Source organism: Cricetulus griseus, chromosome 2 (assembly GCF_003668045.3).
Source record: "Cricetulus griseus strain 17A/GY chromosome 2, alternate assembly CriGri-PICRH-1.0, whole genome shotgun sequence".
Lineage (NCBI taxonomy): Eukaryota > Metazoa > Chordata > Mammalia > Rodentia > Cricetidae > Cricetulus > Cricetulus griseus.
In genome coordinates, this window is record NC_048595.1 from 103,498,779 (window position 1) to 103,521,161 (window position 22,383).

Sequence of the window (22,383 nt, forward strand, 5' to 3'; positions counted from 1 at the left end):
CTCTGTTTCCCTTGAGAAAAATTCTCATTGTTATTTTGAGTATTTTTGATAATTTTTATTGTTAAAATATGTAATGACTTTATTTATTGGATTATGGTTCTAGAAAATTTTCCATGACAACATTTTTCCAATTTACTGAATTTCCTTGATTCAAACTGTTCTCAGTAATATTTTTAACTGCAAATTTGGAAAGAAAATCATTAAGAGTATGACTTTACAAACATCTGCTATTATTTTAGTAGAGTAATGATTTCATGTGTATGACCCAGTGACTACTAAAATTATTTAACAATTTAAAATACTTACACTGCATCTTTTCTGCATGAAATGATTCACATACCAGTTCTGTGTCACTAAGAGCATTTGAAAAACTAAATGCAATTAAAAATAAGCTACCTGCTGTTGCAGTCAAATTGCCTCCAGAATTAGCACTCCAGTAATTTAGGAATGTAGGTGTACACAGTTAATGATGCAGCCTCAAAATTCTGTTTCAGATGTTATCCAGTATGAATGAAAATTAGTACGACTCCGCAGGATAGCAGACTGTCATTGCCTTTAATTTAAATTTTACTTCCATAGTATTTATAACAATGGAATGACAATTTATGTAGCTCTATACAGTTTAACATATGCTGCAATTTCTGTTCTGTGTAAAGTTCCCCCTTCCCTCACACATTTTCATTTCCAATAAGAATTGGAGTAATCTTTAGATGGAAAAATTATACACTAAGTATACAATTAAAATCAATTCCATCTGTGGTATGGGTAGTGCTAATTTTTTTTTCTTTTTTGAGACAGGGTTTCTCTGTGGCTTTGGAGGCTGTCCTAGAACTAGCTCTTGTAGACCAGGCTGGTCTTGAACTCACAGAGATCTACCTGCCTCTGCCTCCTAAGTTCTGGGATTAAAGACATGAGCCACCAATGCCCGGCTGGTAGTGCTACTTTTGTCTTTATTTAAAGTGCAGTAATTCACCACACATCATTCTTCTATTTGAAGTAAGCCATTTAATTCATTTAGTCTTTCTGGAATATATAATACAAACATTCCACAATTATTATGTAGAATCTCTTTTGGAGTGATAAAGCATATTTATTGTTATGAATATAAACTTACTGTTGGTTCTTCACATTTTCAATCAATAAATTTGGAAATGTCAAACACAACTATCTCTCTTTATATTTAATATTTTAATGCATTTTCTAATACAATGCACTTAGATTATATCATGGTGATTTTAAGTAGTATGATTAAATCAATATATACCATTTTTTTATATTTATATTCTTCCCATATTAGCAGCAAAAGTCCTCCCAGGAGAAACAACCATTTGGAGATTGTGTCATTCAATATATAATTAATTGTTCTAACAGAATTGATGTTGAATAATTTAGTAGTGAAAATAAGTAACAGAGGAGGTCAGATGACCACAGATCTAATACCTTAATAACTGATTTAGAAACTGACTAGAAATAGTCTCATCAAACACAATACATTTTATTATTTTAAAGAAAATCCATTCTGAACAACATTGCTCATTATGCATATTAATATAACTAAGTTTTATTTCCCAAAAATTTCAACTGTACATTAGTTCATATTTACAAATTCATCCTTGTAAATACTGGTCCTTGATTTGCTCATTCTCCTCTGCCTATATCCCATTGTAGTCAATGCTCTTTGTAGGATAGCTTTTGGTTCATTGTTTGTGTTATAGTTCATTTTTACTAATAATTTGCTAGTTCGACTGTTTATTTAATTGCTGCATTGTAAACATTTTTCCTATTTTAAAAAGTTATTTTTAACATAACAGGGTATTCAAACAGTAGTCATTCCAATTTTATCTGTTTTTAAAGACTTATGTGTTGATTCTTTATTTTGAGTGCTCTTCATGCTTCAAATTCTGTATATTTTTATATTTCTTTTGAAACTCATCTGTTTATGTTGATTATCCTATGTCAGGGCTATAGTTATTGTAAGTATTTAATTCACATTTTTACATGATCAGCTTATAATAGTCCATAAATTTTCAATAATACAATGATTTTACACTTTTAATAAATACTAATTAGGTTTCCCTTTATATCTTAGTTCATGTTCAGTTCACCTTTTAGTCATAAAACTTCCTAAATGATTTCTTATTTATTGAGAATTTAAGAAATTATTACAGAAATGATAATTTTGACTTTGGAATATAAGGTAATTATTTTTCTCCCTGTAGTCTGTTACCTAATTTATCTAGACACATGACTGTATTTTATTCAAACTGTTTAATTATATCACTTAATTGTTGTCTAGCATTCTGCCTTTTGGTTAAATTCAATGGAAAAATAATTCTTTGGGGTGGATACAGTTTGATGGTAGAGTGCTTTCTTCATTTTTGCACACACAGAGACTTCTAATTATATTGAAATAAATTCTACTGGTTTATCTTTTTAAAACCATTTTGGCTATCCTACGATTTGTGTAATACTACTAAATTCAGTTTTTATTTTTGAGGTTTCAAATTTCATTTGTTTAATCACTGCTTATATGTTCATGTAATGCTTGATTCCTGGGAGCATTTAGAGTATTGCATCTTTACTTACTTTTACTTTTTCACCGTTCCTACCCCAGTTTTCACCTTTTATAACACTTACATTTTCATTTTAGTTTCAAATTTTAAATTCCTCTCTTTCTCTTTCTCTCTCTCTCTCTCTCTCTCTCTCTCTCTCTCTCTCTCTCTCTCTGTGTGTGTGTGTGTGTGTGTGTGTGTGTGTGTGTGTGTGTGTGTGTGTGTGTGTCATATACTTACATTAGCACAGGTACCCGACAAAGGTCAGAAGAGGGCATTTGATGCCCTGAATCTAGAGTTGCAGGCATTGTGAGTCACTGGAGGTGGGTATTGAGAACCTAACTCAGACCCTCTGTAAGAGTAGAATAATACTGAGCCAAGTAACCAGCCCAGGTATTTTCATTACATTAGTCTTCCTTAACATTCTGATATGGCTCCAAGGCAAACAAGCCATCTCCATTTTACTCTTATTTAATTCTTTGGAGATTTTAGTAAATTATTTGTCAAGACAAACATTTGAAACTATAACTCCCATTGGTTATTATTACTCAATGTGTTCATTTTGTCTCCAGGGATGGGATACAGCTGTTGATGTGTTTTTTAGTATAATGTCTAGACTCTGTAGACTAAATGTAATTGCTTCTGGAGAGGTAGCTGGTCACACCCCAGCCTATTGCTCATACCAGAGTTCTGCCACATGGAATATTCCATAGTTCTAACTCTGAATTTTTTCACTTTGTCGAGGATTCTTCAGGGCAGCTTTCATTAGAGCTTTCTGACACCACTACTGGATTCCCAGAATGAGCCGTTGAGGGAGAGAACTTTACATTGTGGCTAAATGTTTTTGTGCTTGTTGTTTCTTGCTTGTATGATTTATTTTCTATATTGTCTTTTGTAATGTTTGCTTGCTACTGCTACAGGGAAATATTATGAATATATTATTTCCCTTGAATAGCCTCCACCTCATATACCATTCTGGTTGAACTGCAAATCTATTGAGCGATATATCCAGTGTTAATTGTGTTATTAAGTCTTTGTTTTATTTTCTGTCCTATGGCTTTTGTATTTTGTATTCTATCTGCCTCTCTCTTTCAGATAACTTAATATTAAAGTACAGTCTGTTGTTTTGAGCACATCTGTCATCTACCATTTTCCTATGGATTTTCTATCAGAAAAATAACATTTAATACATTTTAATTACTTCTTTGCCTTTTACTAACTCTTCTTAAGAGCAAAAACCACTTTGTGTTCTTGTTATTTAGTATTTTTAGTTCTTTGTATATTCTGAAATTTATATATGCATATGGCCAATTAATAAGCATATTAATAAGCAATTAATAAGCAGCAAATTAAAATCTCCCAACTAAGAAACACCCATGTCCAGATGAAATTGCAACATACTTATATCAGATGATAAAAAAAGAAGGAATACCAATACTCCTCAAATTTTCAGTAAAATAGCCTTCCTACCAAAAGCAATCTATAGATTATATGTGATTCCCTCTATAATTCTAGTGCAATTCTTCATAGATATGAAAATGATAACTTCAAATTTCTTATAGAAGCAGAAAATCCCTCAGGATAGTCAAAATAATCTTGGATAGCAACAAATTTCTAAAGTTATCAAGTTATGCTACAGAAATATAGCAAAAAACAAAGTACTGTAGTTGCATAAAAAGAGGTACATTGACCATCGGAATAGAAATGAGGACCCACATGTAGGCCTACACTCTTACAGCAGTATGGATTTTGACAGAGGTTAAAGGTTCGAATTTGTATAAAGACAGCATCTTCAACAATGGATCTGGTAAAACTCAGTAGCTAAAGATAGAAGGATGAAACTAGATCCCTGTACTGGCTGGTTATTATGTCAACATTATACAAGCTAGAGTCACCTGAGGGAGGTGAAACCTTGATTGAGAAAATGCCCCCTTAACAGCATGCTGTTTACAGATAAGACTGTGAGGCACTTGGGAACCCTTCTTGATACTGCTTGGGAAACCTGATAGTAGAAATGCCAGGGACCTAAGGTAAACTCAGTAACACTTAGAGAGAAAGAGAGAAAGGGGGAGGGAGGGAGGGAGAGAGGAAGGGTGGGAGGGGAGGGAGAGACAGATAGAGACAGAGAGTAAGACAGACAAGACACAGAGAAAAGTAGTGAGAAAATAACTGTGATATACATAGATTAGTGTCTTGTTCAGCTATCAGAGAAGCTTTCTACTGGATCAGTAAGGAACACATATAGAAACCCACAACCAGATATTAAATAGGAATGAACAACCTTGAAACACTCAGCCCTAATGGGAATATCTCTAACAAATCCCTCCACTCATAGATCATGGAGCCCCACAAAAAAAGGGAGAAGGAGTGTAGGAGCAAGAAGTGATGGCAAACACCAACCAAGGAAACAAGGACCTCTAAATCAACATGAGCAAAACTCATATGTATTCACAGAGACTGAAGCAGCATGCACAGGACCTGCCAGTCTGGAACAGCCATATATATTATGGTTTCTAATTTAGTTTTCTTTCTTTAAGGGATTCCTGAGTGGACTAATTAGTGGGTCTCTGGTTTTTGTGTTGACTCTTTTCCTTTTGTTAGTTTGCTTTGTCCAACTTTGCTGTGATGGTTTTTGTTCTATCTTATTAATTCTTTTTATCTTACTATTCATTTGAAAACATGACTGACTGACTGAATGAATGAATGAATGGATAGATGGATGGATGAAACCCTAACCACTAGATCTGCAGGGAATGGGAAATCACTTTTTTCCAATAGAGTGATATGGTGTATATCAACCAATCCAGGACAGGCGTCATGTACACCAGTAGTTTACCAATGTATGAAGGAACTCTCTCTCTCTCTCTCTCTCTCTCTGTCTTTCTCTCTCTCTCTCTCTCTCTCTCTCTCTCTCTCTCTGTGTGTGTGTGTGTGTGTACTTTTATTTGGTTATAGCTTGGAAGGATTTATTTGAAGATACATATTTGTTCTTTTGGGGAAGTTTTGTATTGTTGGGATTTTATTTGCATTTTTTAGAGTTTTGTAGGTATGGAGAAAGAAGGGGTCAAGAGGTATTTGAGTGTAACAGAAGAGTAACATCCTAATATATTTAAATTTAACTATTTGTTTGTAATAATAAAATACAAAAATTATAAAATAAAACATACTTCCCATACTCTGAAATAAAGAACAACTCTAATAAATATATTTTAAATAAAATTCATTGGTGTTTCTATATTTTACCTATTTTGTTTAATAAAAAGACAATACATTTTATATTAATGTTATCATAATGGATATTTTTCAGCAACTAATCTTATTTAGTATTGTTTCTTCAAATTCTAGTCATGATGAGAATCAAAGACACAGTTCTAGGTACTGGTGAAGTGTGAACAGTCACAGCTTCAGGCTCAGTAGGTTACTATTTGATTAAGGCCTAACAAAAAGATCATTCTTGCTTTACTTGGCAAAATAAAGCTTTTAAGTTACTTCAATCCTGGAGGTTAAACTGTCACAGTGTGTTCCATTAAGTATCTGGAAATTAACTGTTTTTCTTAGGAAGGAAATAATAAGGCGATGCTGCCTGAACTTCTTAGAAAGACTACTTCCTTAGGTTTCTTAAAAACACAGAGTATGTACACAAGAAGGTTGCTATTCCGTTGCCTTGTCTAGTATTGATATGAGGGATTGTGCCTAGTCTTACTGCATCTTGTTATGTTTTCTTCAGTTGATATCCCTTGTGGGGCTGCTCTTTTCTGCAAAATGGAAGGGTAGTAGCTGTTGCTACTGCCCTGTCCATACCCATTTCAGCTCAGTACCTCCATGGTGCTTTACTTCTCCTCCACTTTCTTTTCTACTCTGTAGTTCAAATGTATTCTTTGTTATTAAGTTTATTTTTGTTATTTTTCTTTTTTGTGTGTTTTTATATATTTTTTAAATGTTAAAACAATCTTTTCTCATTTTTGGTTATTTTTCCATTTAACTTTTATACAATAAATTTTAAACATATTCTACCAAATCCTCCCATATTATTTGCATGTCCCTATCCAATCAACTTTCTATCATCTATCTATCTATCTATCTATCTATCTATCTATCTATCTATCTATATCTATCTAACTATCATTTATCTATCTCTCAAACAAAAACCAAAACAAAAATGAAAATCAAAACAAACTAAAAGAAAAGGAACATAACTACAAAAAAGATATCAAAACAAAACAAAAAGTTTACAAAACTCATATTGTCCATTTTGTGCTGTCCTACTCCTGGGCATTTGGACTGTATGTGAGTATGGAAAAAGTTGATTTCCTCTTTCGCAGTAGGAATCAATTGTTTATATCTTCTTGTTTAGCAGTGGAACTTTGTTTACTTCCCCTTTTCAGTGTTGTGACTTTTAGACACACCAGGACTGATATACCTGTGAACTCAAAAATTATTCCTAAGCAAAATATTAGAATGAATGAGACTCAACTTACCTTATTTGTAAAATAACTGTTTTTTTTTTTTTTTTTGGTCAGGACAAAAATAGAAACTGAAGTTTCTATTCTAGCCACTGAAGTGGCTAGCCCATTTTAGCTAGCCACTCTACGAAGAATTTGTATAATCATTGGTTAATTTAATCTTATCAAGAAATATGTGACTTTTCAATATTATCTGGGAAAAGTAAGATCAACGCAGTTTATAATTTTAAAGATTAGGATTACTAAAACTAAGCAATGTTTATTTTTCACTGTCTTTTGTATTATACAGGTATGTATGCTGTTATTTTCAACAATATTATAAAATATTTGCATCAGTTTGCTTATAAATGTAGTACTTGCATGGGCATATAATGTATGCACGTGATGTCAAATGTGTGGCAAGTTGCATTCACAGAACTGCAAATAAGAAGTATATTACAATTTTAACAATGGTTTATTTCCCTTTAACTGTTCATTATTCATACTGGTTGAAAATAATCTATAATTAAGTAAATAAAATAAACTTCTACTATTGAATCTACCTTTTATGATACACATCTTAAATAACCTTAAAAGTCATTGAGTATGTTCACTGAGACTTGAAAGTTGATAAATAGTAGAATATAATGCCATGCCTTAGATATTAAATGAAAGAAGAGCTAAGGTTTGATTGTGAATATTATGTCCACATAGTCAGCATGAATGTTAATGTCTCAAACTGTCCATTCCCTGTCACCAAGACCTTCAGCACAAGTATTGGTGATCATAGGCAGTGTTTAAGTTAGCCTGATTCATATAATTAACATCATGTAAATATTTAGAGACCAATTTTGGTTCTGGATTACAATTTTTTCATTTCTTTTGATCAAGATAGTTGGTAGAAGCTACTGAAACCCTGCGCTCAACAGTGAGCAACTAAGGACCAAGCAATACTTTTAGATAGACTAACAACAGATTTTTCTTTGACTAAGGCATCTGTTTAGTAAGGTGAATGTGAAATCAGTCCTGATTTTTGGCATATGTAAAATAATTCCTTGATGCCACTAGCCAGACAAATATCAGGTCTCATGTCATATCCATTTGTTGTTTACTTGGTGGAAGTTTCTGTGGAGAGGAATTAATCTTTAAAACTGGTGATGATTCTAATTTTGTTTAGGGGCTCAGATACCCCATGGTCAGTTCAGATATACTAAGGTTTATTTCATTTTAATTCACTTCCTAGTGAAACTATATGCCTTTTATATTACGACTTAAAGTTTAAATAGGCTTACACCAGGAGAAGAAGAAATGTATTTCTCTGGGCTACTGTGTTTGAACTCTGGAAGATGGAACTGTGCATAATATACACATACACCAAACTTAGGTGAAAATTGCGTTTTTATGTCAAAGATTGAAAAGTAAGTTGTGAGCATAATTTTGCTTTACTGCACATCTGTAGCAACTTTTTAAGGAACAAGAAATTTATTATGTCAAGGACAGCATGAGTCAATGGTTTTAGGGAATTTAATAATAACCATGAAAATCTGTGCTGTGATAGATTGACTGTGACATATCTTGCAAAGTGTCACATGAAAATTGCTGAATTGTATCAGTGAAGGCTGAAAAAGTTCTTAAAGTGTAGGTCATTATGTTCTTTTGTATAAGCAGATAGAAGTAGACAGAATTTTATGACATTAAAAACAAAAAAAAGAGCATGATATTATTTGTTGCATTTTAAAATCTAACACATTATAGACACAGCTACTGTAAAATGACCCTATGACCTAAAGGTCAGTTGAGTAAAAGTGAACCTTCAATTGTTTAGGTACCTATTTGTTTAGAGTAATATATTGGATATGAAAAGTAAGTTATGTAAAAAAATATAGAATTGTCTTTCATTTATTCTGGAAGTGGGTATGTTTTTAAGAAATGAATTAATCACAATACTTGAATTATTTTAATATTGGCTATAATTATGGTATACTACATGTCTATCAAAGACATTTTGTGTTGCTCTGAAATTTGTATTTTAAAGGACATTTGACCCCCTTTGTACCAGAGTTACTTGAGATCTACTTTAGATAGAACAGAATGCAGTTTTGATTTAACTGAATATTATCTTTTTAATAATGACTTTAGCTGGCGTTGGTGGCTCATGCCTTTAATCCCAACACTCAGGAGGCAGAGGCAGGCGGATCTTTTGAGTTCGAAGCCAGCCTGGTCTCCAGAGAGAGTGCTAGGGTAGGCTCCAAAGCTACACAGAGAAATCCTGTCTCAAAAAACAAAACAAAACAAAACAACAACAACAAAAAAAGCAAATAATGACTTTAAAATTTAATTTATTTATTTTACTATTTATATGTCTTCCTATTTATTTATTTGTGTGCCTCTCTCTCCCTCTCTCCCTCTCTCTCTCTCTCTCTCTCTCTCTCTCTCTCTCTCTCTCTCTCTCATGGTACTTCCTCTCTCTCTCACTGTGTGTGTGTGTGTGTGTGTGTGTGTGTGTGTGTGTGTTTTGCCTGCATGCAGGTATATGTATTTTGGTCATTCAGTGACCATAGATAACAGAAAAGGGCATTTGGCTTCCTTTGAAACATAGTTACACGAGGCTGTTAGCAACCATTTGGGTCCATATGTCCTATGTAAAAGCAGTGAATGTTCTTAACTATGGACCTTTCTGTCCATCCCCATAGCTGAAGCTTCATTGAAAAGGCAATGCCTGAGAATTTCAGCACTTTCTCAGCAGAGTTCATTGTTACAGGACAGAAATTTCAACAGACCTAACAGAACTCACAGGATAAGAGCAAACATGTCAAACATTTGCAGAACCCCATACACATCAAGAATTTTGTATTTTTTTTCCAAGACAGGGTTTCTTCATGGATTTGGAGGCTGTCCTGGAACTAGCTCTTGTAGACCATCTTGGTCTACAAGGTACAAAAGAGAGAGAGAGAGAGATGCATGGAGTCAGGTCAGACCTCATAGATTTCAAGCAATTGTTTTTGAGCAGTAAATCACAGCAATAACTCATTTCAAGAAAAATTTTAACATGGAACCTTAAACACATTAAATAACTTGTCCATGGAATGACATGATTTCTAAGCATACCTTTATGGAAGAAATAATATTAGCAAACAAGAGAAAAAGAAGGCAGCAGAGACAAGCCTGTTATAAATCTGAACTTTGAAAGTATCAGACAATAACTTAAAAGTGTTATAACCAATAGAGAAAACTGATAGCAAAACAGATGAGTCCATGGAAAATTTCACTGGATTAATTTATTAAATTACATATAGCCTTATGAATGAAATAGGCTTCACATAAAATATCAGACATTAGAGAAACCAAAATAAATCTATTAAAAGATATATCAGCAGAGAATATTCCAATGGATATACAGTGAGAAAAAAAGCAAGGGGAATGGAGAAATGAATACAAAGCAACTTCAAAATCAGAAGTCAAAGGGAAGGTGGAGTCTAATTCAGCTAAGCCTTGAAAGAGATGACATTTACATCTATTGGATTTTATCCCAAGTGCAATTAGAAGAAATAGAGTCTTTGAGTGGTAAAGTGATTTGCAAGTTTTCTGTGCTGATGACACAGACTTGCCGAATCCTATGGCTTTCTATGTGGATGGTGCATGGGGGCTGAAAAAGTTGGTGGAAACAGTACACAGAAAGAGACTATATTAAGGTGTGTGTGTGTGTGTGTGTGTGTGTGTGTGTGTGTGTGTGTTTAATAGTTCTACAAGTAAGAATGGGGAAAATTAATAGGGATAATAGCAGCTGTGAATAAACAGACATTGAAAAGAACCCTGTCCAAATGATATTTTTTCAGACTAATGTCCCTTTATTAGAAATCATTCATGCAATTCCATGGGAAGCCTTATCACATGTCCAATATGAGATGCAATCTACAATAAATAAATAAATGGTCCTTATTTTCCATGTCTTGGTATAATAAAGGCTTCCCTGCTGTCCCCATTATCACATTAGCTTGGATTCATTGATCTATTCATTTTCTGCCAACTAGGAAATAATTTGTTTAAAAAAGGAACAAGTGTATTTTACTGCAAAACAGAGGATAGAAAAACTTTGTAACTCAAGAAGTTGTGGCCTGGGTTGTCTGTGATGTGCAGTTTCTGTGTTGATCAATCACCTTTAACAGGAAATTATGTCAAGACATGGGAATTTTAAGATGGATTTAACTAGCTGACAATGCAGAAGTAGACAATTATTGTTCCGAATATTGTGGAGAGCAATAAATAGTTTTATTAGAATTAATTTCAACTTTTTTGAGGGAAGGGGTTTTGAGACAGGGTTTCTCTGTGTAGCTTTGGAGCCTGTCCTGGCAGGTTTCGAACTCACAGAAATAAGCCTGCCTCTGCTTCTGCCTTCTGAGAGCTGGGATTAAAGGTTTGTGCCATGAAGTCTGGCTGCTCGTATTATTTTTAACTTCATCCTTTCTTTCTGAATTGATTTACACAATTCTTAAGTGTCTGAAATATAAATATTTAAGTTCTGAAAAATTTTATTGTACTAATCTTTTTTTGAAGAATTTTATGCTATCACATTCTATTTTGTGATTCTAAATAAATTGGTGATCTGCTTGATGAAAATTATGCTAAGTATTGAAGTGAGCTGCTTGATGAAAATTACGATAAATATTGATACTGTTAACATTTATTTGACCAAAATCTATCTCTTCATTTTAAAAACTTTTTTTTTTTTTGGTTTTTTTCAAGACAGGAATTCTCTGTGGCTTTGGAGGCTGTTCTGGAACTAGCTCTTGAAGACCAGGCCCGTCTCGAACTCACAGAGATCCACCTGCCTCTACCTCCCGAGTGCTGGGACTAAAAGCACGTGCCTTCACCACCTGGATCATTTTAAATCTTACACAGAAGAATGTACTGGAGCATAAGATGCATTGACTCTTCAGCCTCATTTAAGTGGAAGCAAGAGAGAAAGACAATCACTGCAGTTCAGATACAACAATACACAGCACATCACATGGTTAGGACACATCTATGTAGGGTTAGTGAAAAGCTGTGATGAATAGTGCTGTTATGTAGTAATTTAATTTTCTGTCCATCAATAGAAGGGCTCTGTGCAACAGCTATACCTTACCTAATAATGTCCAATACTAGGACCACTATTGGATAAAATAACTTGTACTAAATTTAATTTGTTAACAGAGTTTCTTCATTCATGCTTATTTTATGTGTATGTGGGTTTACTTGTATGTACATATGTTCATTCTGTACATACATGGAATCTGCAGAGTTACAGAAAAGGGAATTTGATGCTCTGGAATTAGATTTATGAGCTCTGGAGTTGTGAGCACATCCCCCCGCCCCCATTGTTACTGGGAACTAAATCTGAGTCCTCTACAAGAGCAACAAGTACTCTTAACTGCTGAGCCACTTCTCAGCCAAAAGCTCTTTCTTTTTCTAATAAATTTTATGTATATTTATAATTTTAACTTTAGAAGGCCAGTTTCTAAAGTCTTCTCTCAGGATTCAAAAAATAGGGATAGACAAGTAAGTGAATGAGCTAAAATCTGATCTGCTTACAACATGATCTTTATATCCATGTCTCTTTATTCATTGTCTTCTTCTTCCCATATACATATATATATATATATATATATATATATATGCAACAGTAATTCTTTTTTTTTCTGGTTGTCACATGTTTTTTATTGAAATATTTTCTCCTGTTGCTTCTTAACTAGCTGGGCATTCCACTACACCACTGTTGATGTCATCAATGATTTCATGAGGGTGGCGGCCATCCACATTACAGCCCACAGACTGCAGTACCCAGGATCTCTTTAATAGTTCCAGAAAGTTCTCTGGTTAAAGACCAGTGCCTCATCTGACGGGCAATGCCGACAATCTCATCGAAAGTGATATTTCCACTGTGCTTAATGTTTTTCTGCTTCTTCCTGTCTCTTGGTGGCTCCTTGAGGGCTTTAATGATCACGGCGGAGGCAGAGGCCACCACCTCAATCTGGGCCTGCCTGTTCTGGATGGTTAGTTTCACTGTAATACTCAGACCTTTCCATTCACCGGTTGCCTTGGCAATGTCATCACCAACTTTCTTTGGAGACAGACCCAGGGGACCGATCTTGGGGCCCAAGGTGGACGTGGCGCCGACCTCACCTCCGGTGCACCTCAGGTACACGACTTTGATCTCGTTGGGGTCGAACTTGGGCGGCATGGTGGAGGCGGCTGGTGGCGGATGAACCCGGATCCGGGACGACTGAAGAGAGTTGCACCATAGCCTCCTCCGAGCCGAAAGTCGGAAAGGAAAAGGACAGTAATTCTTTTTGTAATACAATGTGAGGCTTGCATTTCCCCGGGTCAGCAAGGCAGATACGATTTACACACGGAGCAATAAACTAAAACTACTTGGAGAAGCTTTTAGCACCAATTGCTTAGTAATGTAAGTAAAACAGGGGTGGGAGGTCTAAGTTTAATTCACACAAGAAACAGAACCTGGCTCTTTCCAGTGCTCTAACCTCAGTGGTGGCACAGGCCTACAGGAAAATTTGCTTTTGCCTGAGGATGAGCAAATGGACTGATTGCCTTTGTCATTATCTTCTCAGGGGAAACAGGTGGGAGCAGTAAATCTCAGAGATAAGCTATTGGGTTAATAAACTGGAATGAAGGTAAATGCAAGAAGCTTGAGAATCTTTTGGTGTGGGGTTAGTATAGTTATAACTATACTATAGTTATAACTATGGTATAGTTATACTATACTATTCTAGTGGGGGTAGTGTAGTATAGTTATTCTTCTCTATCTGCCTGTGAAGTAAGGCTAGGGCATGCTTATTTTATCTGTCTATCAGGGCAGCTATAAATCAACAGCTTTGGGCATGTAGTAATTCAATATACTTGGATATCTGGGAATGTCTTAGAAGAAATCATTTTGCCTGGGCACTAAACACTGACCAAATGACTGTGAAAAAGGATAATTGTAGGAAAGCAGATCTCTGTAATTACATTGGAGAGGGGAACAAGTGCCTGATAGTGGGAAACAGGTCTCACACATAGCTAATGGATATAATCCATAAACTAAGACCTAGTAATGGAGAACAGATTTCACACAAAGCTAGGGAATATAATCACTAAACTCCAGATGCATGGGAGAAATTATGCCCAGTAAATGATCAGGTAGTGCCAATCTTTGGGGAGTAAATCCCAAGTTTGCAACGAAAGGAATAAAGCTACTAGAAGGATTTACAGCAAGAAACAGCCACTTTTATTTGTGAGACTATAATGCCAAATACAACCTTTGATTTGGTTTAAATTCTTTATGCAAAGTCCCTGGCTCTGCTGGGTTGTCTCAAGAAATGATGGCTGTATAATTACTGTGTGATCTTAAGGTTCAAAGCATTTAATGGCTCAAAAGAATTCTTATAATATGCTTTGTTTTAAGTTACAGTATAGTCTAGGTTTAAGGTGTGTGTGTGTGTGTGTGTGTGTGTGTGTGTGTGTGTGTGTGTGTGTGCTACATGAGAAATGAAAATAGAAGAGACAGTATTTATGGAAAGAAAGTGACCAATAAGAAGAGAGGTGAAAGGAAGGGGATAAATACAAAAAAATGAATATATATATATATGGTAATATTATGAAGGAGCCCATGCTTTAGTAGAAATATGACACTTATTTTGCTTTTTACAAACTATTGTAATTCTTGTGAAGAATGTTAGCATACATCTTTATCCAAAGCTTTGCTATTTATTTTAACTTAGTTTAGAGAATAAGTTACCAAAATACAATGATAAGAATTTGTTCCTGCTATGAATTTTGCTTGACAGTTGGTAAAACTAAAATGTCTTATACACATTCATGTGTTTCTTTCAATAAAACCCAGACTCTTTATAAAGTAGGTTCTGGAGTTCTATGAAACATACAGCAATGTCCAGTACCTGCTTCTTCCCCTTTTATTCTGGGTTAGGGTCACGGAAATGTTTGACTAAATCCCTGGAATTTCAGGGAAGGATTTACATAAAGCCACAAAGGATCTCCTGGCCTTGGCTAAAGATTTAACATGGCTTCATTTATAGAATAGATGATTAGCACATACTGGCTACTACAGTTTGATGAGATCAAATAATTACTGTGAAATTCCTGAGGTCAGAAACACCATTGATTGGGCTGGAGAGATGGCTTAGCCGTTAAGAGCACTGGCTGCTCTTCTAGAAGTCCTGAGTTCAATTACCAGCAACATATGGTGCCTCACAACCATTTTTAAGGAGACCTGGTACTCTCTTCTGGCCTGCAGGGACATATGCAGGCAGAATGCTGTACACATAATAAATTAAATAAATAAATAAATAAATAAATAAATCTTTAAAAAATACAGAGAACTGATTTTTCACATATCAACTAATTGTTTGCCTTTAAAATGTATTTTAACGCATTTTGTTTTGTTTTGTTTTGTTTTGTTTTGTAATTGGGTCTGATTACATAGCCTTGGCTGGCCTGAAACCTGTATTTAGACCAGACTGGCCTTGAATTCACAGAGATCCATTTCTGCCTTTCAAGAACATGATTAAAGAAAGGCACACATGACTACACCTAGATATATTTGATCATAAGACGAACAAAATCTATAGGAATATTCTGAATATTTTAAAGATAAGGGAGAAAATACCTAGAATGTCATAAACCATGCAAGAGAAGTATTCAGGCATGAATAGAAATAGTCTTTTACTTAGGTGGCTTAAGAGTCTTGGGGATATTATATGTTTTTTTCTTTTCTGTCTTTTTTTGTCCGAAAATATATGTGTCTTTTAAGCTGTAAATTATTTCTCTAAACTTAACTTAGAAGATTATATGAAAACAAATACAAAATCCTATGTAAATCATGTAAACAGCAGCATTTATGAGAAATGTGTATAAAACAGACCACAGTGCAAATATTCAATAACATTCATGCAGGGTGCATGGCTATGAGTAAGAGAAGATACTAAGATAGAAAGTTGTAGTTACAAACACCTTATGGCCTATGAATTGTGGGACCTGCTAGGAGTACCAAAATTGTCTTCACTAAAATTAATGAATTTCTTTGAAAATTACTAGGAAAAGCTGCTGCCTTGTAACCTAATTTTAATTTTACTTGAATTTATTTATTTTGAATATGTGCATATGTGCCTGTACCATAGTGAACACATGGAATTTAGAGAACAATTTTGTGGGGCTTTGTTCTGTTTTTTCATTGTGAGTTTTAGGGACCAAACTCTCACTGCCATTTTTGATGGTAGACATGTTTACCCCCTGAGACATCCCACTAGCTCGAACGCTTCTTCTTTACCCTATCACGGTGCCTAGGGAAAGAAACGATGTATTGTGAACTATGAGTGTCAAGGAATATATACTTTCTTTGGGCAGATGGCTCAGAGATTCAAAGCACTTACTGATGTTGCATAGTAAATGAGTAGTGTTCTCAGCACCCCACAATCAGCAGATGACAATCACCTATGTACCAGAGATTCTGATGCCTTCTTCTGGCCACCTGCATACAAGTAGTGATACACATGCAGATAAGCAGCCACATAGACACACACAAACACATATGCATACAAACAAATTAAATCTTTAATCATGGGGTATATATTTTTAATGAAATGTGAGCTGTCTATAACATTATTGTGAGTTGAATGCTGAGACATTTAAATTTTAGTGAAAAATACCTCTGGAGATTACTGACCGATTACTGGTCTTCCTGCAGTTGCTTATATGGATTTCAAATAAAACTTTTTATAAGTCAACAGAGTCTGGATTACATCTTGTGGGGAAACTCCTGCAAATAGCCACCTGTGATTAATTGGCTACAAATGTCACTCTCACACTTTTTAGATGTGTGTGGGGGGATGCTCTTTCAAGAAGGGAAGGTCTCATTGAAAAGCATCAATTCTCAGAGGGAGCTTTGAAATTTTAGTTGCTGCATTAGGGATGATTTATGCTTTTTCTGGAAAATTATCCACAGGTCTCTTGGTTAAAACTTTACAAGGAATTGTGTTTGAGGAGAACTGATATGTAAAATAGCTTAGCAGTCAGTACTGTAGGGGAAAATCTAAGGTATGTGTTAGTAGACACAGAAAGGGGAAGTTCAAAGACTTCCCACATGAGTTCATTGATAAATTTGTTATTCAAAGCACTTGTATATAAGTTGGTTAGCTCCATTTGTAAGAGATATAATTATCACACACCTTTTATCAAATGAAACACTGAAATAAGCTCATAGAGACATAACATATACCACATTAACTGTTGACCAAATATGTATCTACTCAAAATTTTAAGTACAAAATCTATATTTTAATTCTCTATTTTGAATTTTAAGTATTTGTTAAATCACTTTGTTTTTATAGCAAGTTGGCAAGCTTGTTCATTTTTACTAGTGTGTGTAAAAGAAGGATCAGAGGATGCTGAAAAATTATTTATAGTTTGGTGCTGGTGATTTGGTTGAAAAAAGGATTTCTGTCAAATTATCTGGTTTCAAGTGTAGAGTTTTAAGTAATGAAGTCATTTCAGATCCTATTATGCATGTAAATTATATGCATTAATTTTTCTATGTGTATATGCTATATTTTTATTTTGATGTGTGTGCACACATCTGTGAGAGTGCACATGTGTATGGTATGTGTCCTTTGAAGGAGGCTAGAAGGCAGTCTCAGGTGTCCTTTATACCCTCCCATCTTACTTTTCTGAGACACACACTGTCAGTGAATGCAGAGCTCCTGGCCTCAGCATGGCTGAAAGGTGCTCTAGGACCCTCCAATCTCCCCTTCTCCAGTACTGGGAGGAACAAATGTGCAGTTGTGCTCAGATTTTATTTGAATGCCAGAACTCCAAACTGGGATGCTAATGTTTGTACAGCAAGCACTTTACTGGCAGTTATTTCCCTAGCACATGTGCATGCCTATTGACTGTTTTTTAAGTTTTAAAAAATACTTTCCTTAATTCTTTGAGAGTTTCATACAATATTTTTCACTCCCCTTTCCTTTTCAATCTAGAATTCTCACCCACACCTCAGGACATCTACTAACCTAAAATAATCCCACAAAACTGTGTAGGCATCTGGTCTGTAGACCTGAAATGGCAGCCACACCCCTTTGGGTGTGGCTTCAGGCAGATGGAAGTAGAAAGAGAAGAGTTTGAGGCTTGGCTTTTCTTTGCACAATTTTTCTGGTGGGTCAGTGGATCCAGTAGGAAGAGAAGGGAAGTGCTTTAGCAGTTTTTTGTGTTTTTCTGTGTAATTGTCCCCTGATAAATACCCATTTATCATTCTTCCTGGGTCCAGTAGTACATTTAAATCCTTGCTTCAGTAGTGTTATAAGCAGTTTATATTTGAGACAGAGAAAATAACTCTTGAAGTGTTTATAAAAGCTGAATGTGTCCTTTAATTCACAGAAAAATAATAAACACTTTAGTTCACAAATGATTTGTATGTAAAGAGAGATGATCATGTTAAAAAAAAAAAAAAAGGATTTCCTTTACAGAGAAGTGACATGATATCCTGAAGCAGCCCATGCTTCCCAGCATACAAGTGTCATAGAACACCAGGCTTTTCTTCAATGATTACTGGCATAAACCTATTGTTTTAGGATACAACAAGCTGAGCCAGATTTTTAGTAATGCAGAGATATTTTCATGTTAGAGACTGGGCCATACAAATTTAATTTCCTTAAGCATTCCTTCTAAACTAATCAGTTTTCCAAACTAGTCTTTCATGATTTACATGCAAGTAGACCGCCAGTACAATAAAACTAGTATTCAATGAAATTTTCTTAATGAAAGTTTGAATTCTCTACTATTTCACATTATTTGGCTTTTTTTTTTCTGAGACACAGTTTCTCTGTATTTCTTTGAAGGTTGTCCTGGAACTTGTGCAGTTGACCAGGCTGGCCTCAAACTCACAGAGATCCCCCTGCCTCTTCCTCCCTAGTGCTGGGATTAAAGGCATGGGCCAACAATGCCCAGCCATTATTTGCTTCTTAAAGGGCTTACTATTTGTTAAGTCTGCTTTCCATCAGATTTCATCAGTAAAATTAGTTCAGTGTGAACGAGCTAAGGACTGTGTTCTAGAAATTAGGTAGAGGTAGAAAGTTTTAGCATTGAGAGATGGTTATAAAGCCACTAATTAACTGCATATTTGTTAAACTTTAGAATGCTTGGTTTCCTGTATAGAAAAAGAATTATATATATATAATTTGGCAAGTGTTATTTTTGTTAGAAACATGGTGAAGAAAATGTTCAATTCCTTATGTTCTTCAACTGCCAAGAGTAAGTTATTTCCAAACTCAAATCAAATAAACTCATTTTATACCAATTTTAAAATAACAATGAGGTTAAATCCTTTGGAATTCTTGAGGTCTCCCCTCTGAATACTTGCCAGCTTTAAGAGCGTCTTCACTGGGGATGGAGAGATGGTTCTGCTGGCAATAGCACATATGCTTTTGCAAAGAATGTAAATTTGATCCCCAGAATGCATGTCATGCACATCTGCCTGTAAGTCCTGCTTCAGGGGGACCTGATACCTTGGACTCCTCACCACCTGTGCACATACCTACACACACACACACACAAACACACACACACACACACACACACACACACACACTTAATGAAAAATAAAATCAATATTTTAAATAATAATGCCTGCCTCCTTAAAATCAATCGTTTTGCTTATGAGGTTGAAACAGTAGGAAGTACGGGTTCATTGTTAAATGATTTTGAATTTATGAGATATATATATATATATGTATATATAATGATATATATATCATTAACTATTAAAATAATCATAAAGCACAATATAGGTTTTGGAGTATTTTCTACTGATAAATATTGAAAGCCATAGCCATAGTAGACTAATAAATTTGAGTAAGTTTTATTATCTTCTCCTATGAACAGGACTTTGCATTTATCCAATGCCTTGTTAAATGTGTGCATTCTCAAAGAGAAAAGAGAAAGGTCTATAATTCTCTCATGTAAAAAGCTGCTTTATTTATAAGTGTAAAGAGTGGTTTGTTGTGAAAGATAATTTTCACCACCATCTTAATACCACTCATGCATTTGTGTCAATGTGTCTTCCACCATGATTGAATCATTATATCTTTCTGATGTACTTGACACTGTTTAAAGTTTGCTAAGCACACTTTCCTGGTCAGCAGTATTGACTGTCTTACTATAATCAGAATAATCACATAAACTACTACATTTGAAGTAAATGATATATTGAGTACTGTTAATTTAAATATGACTTTTCTACACATAAGTAATAGACCTGCAGAGTAAAGGGTCTAGAAAATGACTCATCCTAAACAGCTCTAATTTTGGCTAATACCTGGACTTGCTTCTGTGTTAAATCTATATTATTTTTTCATACTGACAATGTACAGTCATATGTGTCTGCAGAAGTCTATACATCTATCTGTGTGAACAAGTATCAATACTCTTATACCTTTGTATAACCTTCTTCAAGATTCTGCGAAATGAAAGCACATGCAGAGATGGGCATAGGTGGCACTAGGAATTCCTTGTTCTGTCAATTCTAAGGTGTTGCCAGAAAATGTTAATTCAGGCAGATCATTGTACAAGTATATATTATGAGACAAAGTCATAATAGCTTGATCTGATGGTACTTATTTTTTAATTTCCTCTATCTTCTTTTTCCCATTTCTTCAGTCCAGGGCTTCTTTTTGTAGCCCTTACTGCCCAGCAACATGCTGTGTAGAAAATGCTGTCCTCAATCTCAAAATCTGCCTGTCTCTGCCTCCCAAGTGCTGAGATTAAAGGTGTGCACCACCAAACCTAGAATGATGAGAATATCTTAATACTATCTTTTATATGATACTACAATGCTTTGATGGTTTTGATACTTTCTGGTGCAATATTTCAGGTACTTTTTATATCTTTATGGCTTCAAACTTAACTCAGATTTAATAACATCAAGATACACTGCTTTTGTCAAAATACTCTACGGACAGAGTATTATCTATGCATCATAATAAACATTCAAGTGGTTGTGGCTATTTGTGTGGCCATTGATGTTGGGCATTTCAAGAATAAGAGACTGGTGTGTAAGCATGAGTGTGTGTGTGTGTGTGTGTGTGTGTGTGTACGCATGTATGTATGTTAGTGTATGTGTATGGAGGACAGCATATGTTAATTGTGCGATGTGTGTGGGTGTACATGTGTTTTTTGTATAGTATGTCTGTGGGCAGTGTATTTGTAAGTGTGCATAATGCCTGTTGGGTGTATATGTGTAGTTTGGGTAGTGTATTTGTATATGTGTGTATATTTGTGTGTACTGTGTATGTATGTGTTTGTTCATGTGTTAATTCTTTATCATCAATGCTCAACTGTTTCTTTAGTGTCAGATGACATTTCTAACTCCAAAGGTTATCACGGATGTATTTGACATAATTTTTACAACTATCCTCTCCTTGGAATGTATCTCTCTGACATCTACACCCACAGTTATCCAGAAACTACCCATGCACTCCTTCTAAAAGCTTAGGGCCAAGAGGATCTGGCTAATTTCTGGTTCTAAATTATCTGTTTTTTAAATTATAAAAATCATTTTTTACAAGAAAGAAGAGAGTTGTCAAGGGTAGAATGGAGACAGGAATGCTTAGAAGAGAGAGATCAGAATGCATTATAAACATGCATGAAATTGTCAAGTAACAAATTTCATTAATAATTAAGAAATGTAAAATATTATGTTACTATAAAGATTGCTTGACTACTTACATATTGTTTATAATTATTCATATCCCCAAACTATATTCTCCCTTAGATTAAGCCCTTTGCATTACAGGAGCAGTTTCTCTAGCAAAAGTTCAAGAGGCAGTTTTTGGAGTCTGACTCATCAAGAAGGAAATCACATCTGTGTGAAGTCAGGTGTTTTTGTTAGGCTTTTATGGTTCACACAAAGACCACCCCTCAGAGCCAGACAGTTTACTTTTTGGGCCTTTTTCCCACTGACAGAGTTTCACCATCACATATCAGATGAAAAACATTCTCGAGAGTTCTCAGTTGTTGGAGAAGTATGACTTTCAAATGAATATGGGATGGTTATTTATATTAATATTTCTACTCAGGGCTGTACGGATTTCATTTGACCTAATTGTATGTATTTGTATTTCTGATACCCAAGTTTCAGTTTTAAGTGACAGCTATATAATAAATTATTTGCTTTATTCCTCAACACATGCATAATGTGGAAAAACACTATCAGCCAGCAAAATGATGACTGAGAAGAATCCAAGATCCTTCCATCAGTTATTTTTATCTTAGCAGGAGAACTTTGATGAAATAAAAATATAGAGTACTTGAAAACTAATTTGAAGTCATTTATTGTGATTATTACA

The 22,383-nt window shown here is 34.7% G+C and overlaps 1 protein-coding gene across 1 annotated transcript; it reads right to left on the reverse strand.

Annotated features, from left to right (window-relative positions):
- Positions 1–12,698: 12,698 nt before the first annotated feature.
- LOC113834440 (60S ribosomal protein L12-like) lies at positions 12,699–13,295 on the reverse strand. The gene has a single exon (XM_035438980.1). It carries the CDS (start codon positions 13,212–13,214, stop codon positions 12,792–12,794), a length of 423 nt encoding a protein of 140 aa, XP_035294871.1. The 5' UTR covers positions 13,215–13,295; the 3' UTR covers positions 12,699–12,791.
- Between the last annotated feature and the right edge of the window lie 9,088 nt (positions 13,296–22,383).